Here is a 13,491-nt window from a genome sequence, read left to right on the forward strand (position 1 = left end):
TCAAATAAGCAGTAAAATCTGACAACACTGGTATCATACATTGTGCTTCTTTACCTCAGATTATGCTTAAAACGCAATTTTCCCCACTTGTATAGCTAATGCGCATGCGCGTTTTCGAGTTGATTGACAGGCAATGTCTGTATCTAAAAAGTGATTGGCTCTTTTACCTGCAAGGCAAGACTTCCTTTCTACATCCGTTGACTGTCCCAAGTTGGCCGCTTTGCTAAATAGTCTAACCTTTAGTATAGTCTGTGGTTTCATCAGAACGAAATTAACTGGCTATTAACCGGTTACCAGCATTTAAAAAGAAAGTTTACACTCCCAAACAATTGAAAGGGGCTTTGTTCCTGTTTTAGTAATTGTTTTAGTTCCATGAACCATTTTTAGTCCTTGCTTCAAAGGTTTCTATTTACAATGTGTTTTTGCAGCGGTTTAATATTTTAACCAATCCCAGACATGTCTGTTAGCAATTAAGCGAATCAGAGGCGCTTAAATTAGTAAAATTAAATCTATATTCCTATTAGTAATGATGGCAACCAATCGTAATGCACAAGTTTCAAACAATCTGATGCCCAGATGCTTGCTTTATGTTTCACCTCTGTTTGCGCTGGCACACAAAGTGTGAAGTAGTGCTGAAGAAAGATCACTTGACATTCAAAAAGAAGCTTTAGAACAAAAGCGAAAAGCATAGTCAGTAATTTTATTTTGGATTCACAGCATGTCGCGCAGGTCGCTTGCAATGTAGATGGTTAATATACTGCAAACGAGCAATGTGACAGAATTACAGGCCAGCTTACAAGCCAGCTTCTCAGTCAAACTTATGAAGCATCAAATCAAAATGAATGTTTGACTAATAATGTAATAATCATGCAGTGAAGGCTATGCAAATAAATGTACTACTTTTATTTTACATTTGGTTAATACTTTTAATTTCCAAATGTTTATCTGAATACTTGATACTACTGCTAAAAAGCTTCAAGCACTGTTTGCTCTGACACATGGAAATTATGCTGAAGAAAGCTCAAACAACATTCAAAAAGAAGCTTTAAAACAAATGCAGAAAGCATAGTCAGTAAGTTGGAATTATTTCGGATTTGTCACGTTGCACAAATCGCTTGCAATGTAGATGATAAATACACTGCAAATGAGCAATGCAAAATAACTAGAAAGCTTCTGTTATAATCAAGAAGTCATAGATGTGGTGTAAATAATTGTTTTATTGTGCAATTTAGACAAATTTATTTATAAAAAGAGCATTCACAAGAGTGCAGAACTTGCACTGAACTGCAGGGTTCAAACATGCTTCAGTCATTATAATGGGAGCGTTCCAATATTGTTCCAATATTGTCACATTGCATAATGTATGTGTACATTTTATTAAAAAATTGGATAACAGTTTAGTTTTGTCATGCTACTAAGTGGGCCAATGTGAAGTTGATTTAACAGCAATACATTAATTCAACTTTGGATGTGTAGTCTACATAAAGCATATGAAATTGAACAAATAAGTATTTAATGTAACTTATATTAATCAACATTAATAACTGCAATTACAATATTTAGGGAAAAATCGACAATGATTTTTGTCATAATCGTGCAGCCCTAGTCTTTCTACAGAACTCTAACAAGTATCGACTCAACATGTCAACTTAAAACTCAATGACTGAAAGGTGGCTGATTTCAAGCGTTCACATACGTAGAGAGCGCTGTGAGAGCCCTTAAGGCAATGTGGAGCATGTATGCATGGTTAAATGCAATTAGTCAAAAGCCCCGTCTTGGCAATATATTAGTGTTAACAGTTATGCCTTAAGTGAATGTAAACATGGGTAAAAAAAAAATATCTCTATTAGACCTTGCAGTGTAAATGCAGCCTAATGGACCTGCCACTGTCTATTATGTAGCTAATATTTATAAACAACAATATTGACAAAAAAAAAAAAGTAAAGGAGCGTTCACAGATCTGGACTTGATAACTTTAGTAGATTGAATAAGCCTTCTACAATCGAATACAGCACAAAGTTAGGCCTAAAAAAAGAAAGGGTACAGTTCATTTTAATCACAACCCTGATTCTCAAACTCGGACAGTAATAAATCAATATTAATGTATTATTCATGTATTAATACTGTATTATTAATGTATAATAATTAAAGCATTTTTATTTTACATTAGGTTATTTTTTTTATTTTTTTTTTTATTTTCATTTTGTTTCAATTTCTTTGCTAAAATGTAACTTTTAAAATAAAGTGTGTTCAATAGCATACGCTTTTGCTGTGGTATCACAGCAAAGTCGTCCCATGTAATTATCTCACTGTTACACTAGTCATGACATGATCCAGTCACCTGTAGGTAAGGCCACATGCTGCGGCTCACACTAGGGTTTACCTCATATGGCTTCGCCCCACCTAAAGTTCATGTGCAGTCTAGAGGAACAGCAGCAGTGATGCTATCATGTGGACAGTGTCCTGTTTTTGTTCAAGGAGACCTTATTAGCCAAGAACCCAGACTGAGTTAAGCCACGCAGCAGAAGCCGATGGTATTACAGGGTCACGTTCACTGGAAATACAGATTACCATCTTCAGTTTACTTGTAGAAAATGTGGAGTCGAGAACGTTAGCGGGCAGCAGTAAAAAGACATATATGTTGTCTCGACTCAGACAGAGTCATACATTTTGTCCATTTCTAAGGTGTTTCACTGTGGTAGTGGTCACAGAATCGCTTACTATGGATTTTTGTTCAAGCAGCTCAGCAGCTCTTAGATTAGACTAATCTACTTTGAAATCCCTCTTTAAATAGTTTTAAGGAGAAAAAGACGAGAAAATTTAAACCACTTTTGCTTGGTCAACCCTAAGGACAGAAATGTTGGTAAAATGAATGCTTTTACTTAGTAAATGCTGTTGCACTGTGGAAGTGCTGTCCCTAATTAGTCATGTATCCATTGTTCCTCCCTGATCTGATCATTTGTTTATGTAATCTATTGCCCTTCTGAAAAAATATAGCCTTTCTGATGTTCCTCTTGTTAAAAAGGACAAAAATAACAAAGGATTTGCTTTGTGGGAGAGCATATTCAATTTCATGGGAGTTTCGACAATCAAAGATTATTTTTTTTACTTTCAAGTTGTTTGTGGAGACAGTCTGTCCAGAATGCTTGCAGCCTCACCTGCCCTTAAACTTTTTGAACCAAGGACCTATTTCATAACCCCAAACTGTTTGTGGACCCCCCACTCACATAACAAATTGCAAATGACATAATCAAATCTGTTGTCAATCCTGTGTTCTCAGCTAGAGCTTTTGTATATATTTTAATATGTTGTAATTAGTGTTGGGTGTAATCTGATTCCTAAGTAATTAGTTTCTGTAATAGTATTACTAATTTCATACAAAAAGCAGTGAAATGCGTTACATTTTAAATTCTTGTAATCATATTACAGTTAATGACTTTCTATGAATTACTTGTAATTACATTGCTTGGGTTACACATTTTCTCAAATAATATATTGTAGAATACTATGTTTATGTACTGTAGATATGTACCATTATGTAGAGTTAGTCATTAGTCATTGTAATGGAAAAAAGGTGTGGTGTTTAGTTTACGACTTGTGTGCAACGATGAACAAGGAGGGAAAAAAAGACAATTTTCTAATTCGTTAAAATAAAATAACAGGAACTTTTCTGTGAAAAGTGTTTTAAGATAGGAACTTAAAAGTAATTAGTAATGTGATTACTTTTTTCAATGAAGTAATTAGTAAATTCAGTAATTGTGTTACAATTTAAGAGATGTAATTTGTAGTGGATAACTTTGAGAAATTTACCCAAAACTCTTTTTAACTCCTTTTTTCTATTAAATCCGTGTCCGAGTCATATGGACTACTTTTATGCTGTCTTTATGTACTTTTTGGACCTTCAAACTGCTGGTCACCATTAACTTGCATTGTATGGACCTACAGAGCTAAGATATTTTTCTAAAAATCTTCTTTTGTGTTCAGCATAAGAAATAGTCATACACATTTGGGATGGCATAAGGGTGAGTAAATGATGAGAGCACTTTTGGGTAACATTTATCTTTAACGATGTTGCATTCTCATGTGAGAAACTTACAACTGACAACTGTGTTTTTGCATGCCGTTCCATAAAAATTAAAATCACTTTCAGCACATTTATACCATTTAATAAAGAATGTTTTGCAGTGAAATTTCATTGAAGAACTCATTTGTTAGTTAAGTACTTTTTTAAGGTATGTACTGTAGGTGTATATAAAGTCCCTGACATACTACATCCGGGGACATGGGCATTGTCCTTTGACTCATATGTTCATGGACCAATGATGTACTAACAGCATCATCAAGTTAACCACATGGAACAACTTTCTTGGCATATTTGGACATCCTTCTCATTAGGCACACTGCTTTATGGATACTGTATTGTAGTGAAGTATACATATTTGGACGAGGGAAAAGTCACACTTCCTGGTCCATTCTCAGCCACAAAAAAAATTACCAATTAAAAGGGCCTTTTTTGCAGGGCCTTTAATACGCAGTTATTGTGGCTATATGTAGTGGAATGGGTCTCCCAGGAATATAAGAAAAAGTCTTATTTGAGTTAATGACTCCTCCAGGACAGGGGCAACCTGCTATATGTGGAGCCGTGCGTCTACCTCACTTGTAAAAAGCTATTATATATCATTGTCACTGCAGTGGAGGGCCATACCGTTCAGCAGAGCTGTAGCTATAGTGATGTTGGTGGTGTGAAATCATATGTCGGAGCTCCCCCTAACAGCGGGCGACAGCAGAGGTTGAGCAGCTCTGTTTTGTAGGTGATAAGTAGCTTGTGGCTATTCCTCTGTTCTCAGAGTGTCTTTGATATGTCTGTGCTCTATTGTTTTTGACAGGCTGTGGATAAGGACACAGGGAACTACAGTGCCATGCTGTACAGGCTGATTATCCCCCCAACAACAGATGGCAAAGACGGCTTTGTTATTGAGCCGTTCACAGGCATAATTAAGACGGCCATCATGTACAGGAACATGCGACGCTCCTACTTCAAATTTGACGTGGTTGCCACGGACGACTATGGCGAGGGACTCAGTAGCAGTGCCCAAGTGGTGGTATGTAACAGTATACAAGGTTGAAAGTGTACTTGTCAGGGTTGGGCAAATTTCAAAAATTGTCTCCCTTACAAATCATAAGTTGGAATTTGAATTAAATCAGCCATGCTTCACAGGATGTTGAATTTGTATTTAAATGACAGGAAGATATATTTTATGAACTGAATTCAAATAAATGTAACAATCAAATTACAGAGGAATTTCAGTTTTGTTATTATTATTATTTTATTTTTATTTTTTTCTCTACTGATATTTCTGAGGCATATTTCTCTAAACTAAGTTCACCACTGTCACAACAATAAATACAGCAATAAAAACAGATTTTAATATTGCCATATTGTAACCATAAATGTTGTTTTTAGAAGTAAATATTGACATTAGAGAATTATGGGAAATAAAGTGTTCTTCCACCATGGCTCATAACATGAAAGTTACTTTAATAAATATAATGAATACAATAAAATATTATATAGCAAAATATATAATACTCTATATAGTAAATATAATTATTTATATGTATTATATATAATTGTATGATGCCGTTTATGCACTTAGATTCAACTGATACACTTAAATCAGTTGAATGTAAATGTCTTTAAATTTTATTCCATTTGAAATCTACTTTCTTTAAAATCTAATTCTGCATCCAGTTTGCTACATTTCCTGAAATTCATTTCAAATATAGAAATTGAATAGGAATTTCAAAAGCATTCTCAATTCACTTCTGAATAGCGCACAACTCTCGTATCTGTTTCATCCAATCTCCCACTGAAAAATACACTGTAGAACAATCCCAAGCCAGTTTAAACAGGTTCATTAAACTTTAAAGCAGTAATCTGTGTATAGATGCAATCCATCATATGAATTTAGAGCAGAGAGAGGCAGCTTTACCCATAACCTCCGTTAACTGATTTTGATTATGAAAATACAGTCCCTCTAAGCTCTCTTGAAGACCGTCCAAAACTGATGCAGAGAAGCACTGATTTTGTTGTGGGCTCCAGAGATCCAGCGGTATTCAAACCCATAAATCAATCACACAATAGAACTCAATATCCTGAAGCTGCACTTTGGCCCAGGAGTCAAATAAATGTGCTTTTCATAACTTGCCAGTGGGGGCGTCTAGTTGATGCCAGTTGGATTGCTCCATATACTGATTTGGGAGGGCAACAAAGAGCCACCTAACCGAGTATCCTGCCCCACAAACAGACAAATAATGACTTTCCTGTGCAGCTGAATCTTCAGCATTATGGCAAAATAAATTACGTTTTAGCTCATTTTTGCTTGCAGTCTGTATTGAATGTAATGAGAGAGACTAGGCACTGCGAAATAATAATAAGACAAAAAAATAGACAAACACATCTTTTATTGTGTTGCAATCACTGGTTACACACAATAAACAAACATACAGCATGAGCAGAGTAGTTCGACTTGCAATCAAATGACTCTTATGAACCAGTTTTGATTCATTGGTTAAAAAAATAAAGTCAGTATCAAACGCATAAGTTATCAGTTTGAATCAATCTGATCTTGGTTTCACTAAATCAGTAAGAGCAGTTTTTGAATTATTCACTGCAAATCATTGCTTTTTTCATGTCCATCTCGAAATGAACCAAGAACTGTATTGGTACCCAAGTCAGTGCAATTTTTGTTCATAGTAGTTGTTCATATGATAACATAGTTAAACGTAGTTCTGAACAGAATTTTGTCACAATAAATGGTACTTAAAGAAAATGTTAAGAAATTGAAAAAGAAATAAATGTTGCCAAAAAGTAGCAGTTTTTTTTCCACATTTATATTTAAGTATGTAGTTTAGACCAATTATTCTTCAAGTACTAAACTTATTGTGAAAGGGATAGTTCACCCAAAAAATACAATTCTTTAATCATTTACTCATTAATGTATGAATTTCTTTCTTTCCGCAGAACACAAAGATTTTAAGAATAATACGTCAGCTCTGTAAGTCCATACAATGCAAACGAATGATGGCCAGACATTTGAAGGTCAATTTTTACTATAAATCCACTTTCACTTTCACAGTCTTTCACATTCTGAAAGTGAAAGTGGAGATTTATAATTAAAAAAGGATAAAAAATAAATGGACCTGTTTCTCACCCAAAGTGATTTCATTGCTTCAGAAGACATGGATTAAACCACTGGAGTTTTAGGGATTACTTTTTATTCTGTCTTTATGTGATTTTTGAGGCAATAAAAAGATCTGATCACTATTCACTTGCATTAAAAGGACCTACAGAGCTGAGATATTCTTCTAAAAATCTTAATTTGTGTTCAACAGAAGAAAGTAAGTCATAGACATTTGGGATGGCATTAGGTAATGAGTTTTTTTTTTTTTTTTTTTTTGGGGGGGGGGGTTAACTATCCCTTTAATGGAATTGAAAAGGATTGGGAACTTTTAAATGGAATCAGAGTCAGACTTATGAAATTCCTTACGATTCGCATCCCTAGATATTAACCACTTCAAACAACATGGTTTCTAATTTTATATGAATAAATCTATTTATTGTAGGTTAATATGTTTGCGTGCAATTCTTTCATCCTAAAGCATGGACTTACCTTTATGGACTTACCATCTTGATTATTTTTACTGATTTCTGTCTCCCATTTTCATTAACCACAAAACAACATATAATGTATTTAAATGTTACACACATAATCAAAAAAGTAGACCTTTCATACTACAACATTTGTCTCTCTTTAATGACTAAAGATTATTTATGTCTTGTTTCTCAGGTGTCTGTGGTGAACCAGCTGGACATGCAGGTGGTCGTATCCAATGTGCCACCCACCATAGTTGAACAGAACAAGGATCAGCTGATTAGGTGACATATGAACACACACACACACTTTAACATGGATAAATTATATAAAACTGAATTCTCCAACATAAACCCTTTCCAGGCAGCCAGAGAGTGCTTTTATGTTGTAATGTATGCATGAGCACTTGACTCCTGCAGATACAGATGTTTATTTTGGGGATAAATCAGGGGGTGGCTTGATTCTGTCAGCCTCTCCCACAAAGAATCAGGACCCCCACTGTGAAGTATCTGCCTCCAGAGCAGAATATGGTGAACCATATTATATATATATATATATATATATATATATATAAAAATAAAAAAAAAAACCCATTCCACTGTGGGCCATTAGCCAGAACTTACAGAAGTACACAGTATATATATACTGTATATTAGTGCTGTCAGTCGATTAATTTTTTTCATTGTGATTAATCGCATAATTTTTTGGTAGTTAATTGCATATTTTGAAAGTGCTGGAAATGTACTCTATATATTCTAGTGGTCGACTGATATAACGCTGAGGCAGATAAGTCGGCCAATATTCGGACTTTCTTTATCCGCATCGGCCGATAAATTTTCCCGTTTGGTCGATTTTTTTTTCTTGAAGGTGCCGAAAATCACCTGCTTGCCTGTGAAGCGACTGAGACATGTAAACAACCAGTCACAGTTTGTTTTGTTGTTATGTGCCATCATGTTACTAGAATAATACACAGGTGTGCGACACAGTGTCATTTAAACGGTCCACATTTCAGAGCCGCGGAAGATGCATTTGAGCTCATAATGTTAAAGTGCTCGCCTGTTTCATTCTCCCTCTCTCTCCTCAACAGTTCCCTATAACTTTTACATGTCTAATGATAAAATGTAAAATATCAATAAAACTTGTATTATATACCATCTGCAAATATGCAGATATCTCGTTTAAACAGATGTAATTCACGAACCTCACGAAAATCCAGCGTTTTCTTCCCGTCGAGTGCTATATAGTTATATACATTAAATGCCCAAATACTTAATGCCGTTTGGGCCACTGGAAAGCGCCCAGCTGAAAACTGTTACTGGGCAGTACGCTGTCAAAGCCAAAGCTTCGGATTTAGACCAAATGACTCTGTATCCTGAGAACTTAGAAAAGGAATTAATAATTCTGTGGAGGCAAGGCATAGATCTAGTGGGGTAGGAGACGAATAATAAAATATCATCTGCGTAAAGCATAAGCTTATGCGCCATACCTCCCGCAACCAAACCTGGAAAATCATCTTCCTTTCTTATCGCAGCTGCTAATGGTTCCAGGGCAAGACAGAACAATAATGGTGAAAGAGGGCAACCCTGCCGGGTGCCCCTATCCAGAGTAAAATAATCTGAAATTAATCCATTTGTTTGCACTGCTGCTACCGGGTGTCTATAAAGAAACTTAATCCATTCAATAAAAGTATTCCCAAACCGTATATTTCCAAAATCATAAAAAGATAATCCCATTCTACCATATCAAACGCATTTTCAGCGTCAAGTGAAATGGCAACGACCGGAGTCTGATCATTCGCCACTGACCACATAATATTGCTGAAATGCATAATGTTATCAGAAGAGCTGCGGCCCCGAATAAACCACACCTGATCTATATGTATAAGAGATGTCATAACTTTACCTAATCGGTTAGCCAAAATTGTTTAACAATATTTTTACATCTAGCTGGATCAGGGAAATTGGATGGTAACTCTTACACTCACTTGGATCTTTGTCCCTTTTAAGAATCAGACTGATCCAGGCTTGTGTCATGGTTGGCGGAAGCTTTCCATTCTTTAATGATTCCGTATAAACTTCTAACAAAAGTGGAGCCAGTTCTGTAGCATAAGTTCTAAAAAATTCAGCGGCAAAGCCATCTGGCCCCGGAGTCTTGTCTGTAGGCAAGGCCTTAATTACCTCGCCAAGCTCCTCCAAGGTTATCTCAGTATCAAGAGAATTGTTTTGCTCAGTCGTCAGTTTAGGGAGTTCCACAAAGTTTCTAATATCTTCATCAGTAGACGAAGACGTGGAACTATAGAGATCAAGATATAATTCTTTAAAAGCATTATTAATATCAATGGCAGAGGCAAATATTTCACCACCAGCAGATTTCACTGAGGGAATGGTAGAAAAAGACTCTCTTTGCTTTATATATCTAGCCAAAAGCTTCCTTGATTTGTCCGCTGACTCAAAGTATGACTGTCTTGCCCTGAATAGCCAAAACTCCACCTTCCACGACAAAATAGTATTAAATCTGTATTTCAATCGGGTAAATTCTCTGAGGCCATTAGACGACATTCGGCACTTCAGCTCTGCCTCGGCACTTTTAATATTCCCTTCCAACTCCACGAGTTCTTGTGCTTTGGATTTTTTGATGAATGAGGCATTCTGTATGATCCGACCCCTAAGAACCGCCTTAAGTGCCTCCCAAGCCACGCCCACAGAGGATATTGAGGACCAGTTGGTTGATTTCAGCCTTTTTTGGATTCCATATGTTGGAATTCAGGATTTTACAAAAGGGATACATTAAAGCGCCAACTATATGATTTATTTTTCTCCGTATGTGGCAACACCTCTAAACTCACCAACGCATGATCTGAGACTAAGATGTTTCCAATTGAGCAATCAACAACAGATGAAATGAGGGACTTAGATATAATATAATATATATATATATATATATATATATATATATATTCTAGAATAAATCTTATGGACTGATGAAAAAAATGTATAGTCCCTACCGGATGGGTTCAAAAGTCTCCAAATATCTGTAAGACCAAGATTTTTACACATCTTGTGAAGCGTCATTGTTACTCTAGGGGACTTACACACTTTTGCTTCACTATGATCAAGGACTGAGTCCATCAATAGATTAAAGTCTCCTCCCAATATTATATCATGAGGGGTGCCAGCGGCTTGCAACATCCCTTCAAGATCTATAAAAAAGCCCTGATCATCAGCGTTAGGTGCGTAAATATTAGCCAAAATGAAACTTTGCCCCTGAATTTCTGCTAAAACAATAATTTATCTTTAATCTGTTTGAGACATTTGAATTGTAGATGCTTACTTATCAGTGTAATGACTCCCCTGCTCTTACTTGAGCCAGCACTAAAGAAAACCCCATATCTTCCCAAATATCTCAGCTTCCTGCGGGGAAAGATGTATTTCTTGAAGAAACACTATATCATGTTTCTTACGTTTAAGAAGAGAAATAACTTTCCTTCTTTTTATGGGGTGCCCCAACCCATTCACATTCCACATGGAGAGAGACAATCCACTCATACTAACATTTGACATTTTGACATATTATGAAAAAAAAATTGTGTGTCAAAAATAAAATTATAAAGACCACATTCCACATTAGTGCAACAATCAAACCCCAGACTTCCCCCTGAACCAAACAAACAGAAAAAAGAAAAACGTGCACATTAACCCTGCCCACGACAGAGCCAACTGGCATCCATCCCTCTAAACTTAAACAGTCCATGTATGCCTACAAGAGCCCCCGCGACAACTTTGCCGTCAGATTGCTCAAGTCTGGTGTTTCTATACAAATTTTGTAAGACAGAATTACACAACAGAAGATAATCTAAAACAAACTCCAGCCAATAGGTGGAATAAACACAAAGAATGTGTAGATTCATCCACATAACTGTCCTGAAGGTGTGTTCCTCCACAAAACAAACTCCAGCCTCTAGTGGAACCAGCTAAAAAAAAAAAAAAAGGCCGTTCAGTTTCCTCGGACAGTCAAATGAATGTTCAGTGAGCCAGCCCATTCAACTGCTACATGAGTGCAACAAATGACCCAATCATTCCAATGTTCTGCAAGAAATACTCTACAAAACAAACTTCAACCAATAGCAGGCATAAGCACAAAGAATGTGTAGATTCATCCACAACACTGTCCCAAAGGAGTGCTGCTACAAAAAACAAACTCCAGCCGCTAGGCGGAACCAGCACAAAAAGAAACAAAAAAGGCGCTCAGCTTCCTTGGACGATCAAGTGGATGTTCAGTGAGTCGGTTCACTTGGCTGCAACATGAGAACCACATAATAAATTATGGTAACACTTTATTTTGATGGTCCCAAGTAGATATTTAACTGACTATAAGTGACTTATCAACTGGCTTGCTATAGCTAGTAAACAGTGTTTCAACAAACATTCAGTAGACTATCAATAGCCTGTATAACAGCAGCAAAATAACAGCTTATCGACTGATTTGCTATAGCTAGTAAACAGCGTTTCAACAAACATTTAGTAGACTTTCAGTAGCCTGTATATAGATCTCTATTAATGACCTACTTACATTATTGCTGAGAACATCAGTTCATTAAAAGGTCAAATCCACCTTGGTCGCTAGCGGATCAGCAGCTAATTCCCTCTCCGATGACTCCAAATAATTGATCCGTTTCTCGACGTCTCCCACTCTTGTAACCACCTCAGTGAATTTCGTCTCCATGGCCCTGATTGATTGACGTATTGCAGCAAGATCCTCCAAGTTAGCAACGACCTTCGTCAGCATTGCAAAACACGTTCAACAATTCTTATCGAATTTCTTTCACTTCTCTGGCCAAATTGACTGCCTGGCTCGAGGCCTGCGGAGGGGCATCAGCTTGAGCACGTACGTGTCTTTTAATCTCCAGCGCCCGAGGATTTTGAATTCTTTGACATATTGTCTTCCTAAAACAGTTATGGATCAGGGTGTATCAAATCTCACCGGTTTATGACACAAAAAGTATCAAAACTAGCAAAGTGCGCAGAGCTCGCCATTCACACGTCTGAATCTTGCATGGCATCACGTAACTTCTGGTTTATGCTTTATTAATGGAAAATGCATTAATCGTGATTAAGAAAAATGAACAAGTTAAATTTTTTAAAATGAATCGTAACCAACCACACATCAATATCAGAGAGCACAGGATTGGGACGCATTCATGAGTTCAAAAACAGCTGGACAAATCGCAATTTCAACTGCAGGGGTCTCCAGACATGTTCTTCTACTAAGCATCCTAAAAAGGCTATATATGATGCAACACAGCCAAAGTGATTTGCTCCAAAAGCCTCTTTCTGATGCATGTGTATGTAGAAGCATCCTAAGAAAACCCCTAAAAAGTGTACCTTGGATGAACTGACAAATTCAATTGCAAAATGGATTGCTGTGGACTGTTGAAATTTTTTCTTCTGTGGTTTTTGTTACCTCCTGATTGGTCAACTTAAGGTAGATTGACAAATCGGCTAGTTCAACCGCACATACCTCACAAATTCAATTTGAAATTTGCCAGAAGTTTTTTGACATGTTTGAAAATTATCTGGAGATCATAAGATGCTCGTAAGCGCTCGGCTCTGATGGTAATACTTTTCACATGACACAAGCAGTGACCATGAGCACCAACGATTTCATCGCAATTTCACACGACAGGCACAAATTGCACCATGTACACCCGGCCATAGGCAAACGCAGGACCAGAATCTTTCCCAAAACTCCCTGATCTGCTCTTCCAAACTTTATCCCTGTTCCACTCCCCCTGCCTCTGTTCTTTCCCATGTTCTCATTTCACCTCAGCAGCTGTGTA

At 36.6% G+C, this 13,491-nt stretch overlaps 1 protein-coding gene across 1 annotated transcript in view; it reads left to right on the forward strand.

The window, feature by feature from the left end:
- LOC127422864 (protocadherin-15-like) overlaps positions 1 to 13,491 on the forward strand; it is a 427,222-nt gene that overhangs the window by 370,352 nt on the left and 43,379 nt on the right. The window contains exons 29-30 of the mRNA XM_051666673.1: positions 4,887 to 5,102; positions 7,851 to 7,939. Of these exons, the coding sequence (XP_051522633.1) occupies positions 4,887 to 5,102; positions 7,851 to 7,939 (305 nt within the window). The remainder of the gene's footprint in view (positions 1 to 4,886; positions 5,103 to 7,850; positions 7,940 to 13,491) is intronic.

The sequence above is a fragment of the Myxocyprinus asiaticus genome, chromosome 32 (genome assembly GCF_019703515.2).
Source record: "Myxocyprinus asiaticus isolate MX2 ecotype Aquarium Trade chromosome 32, UBuf_Myxa_2, whole genome shotgun sequence".
In the NCBI taxonomy this organism is placed as follows: domain Eukaryota; kingdom Metazoa; phylum Chordata; class Actinopteri; order Cypriniformes; family Catostomidae; genus Myxocyprinus; species Myxocyprinus asiaticus.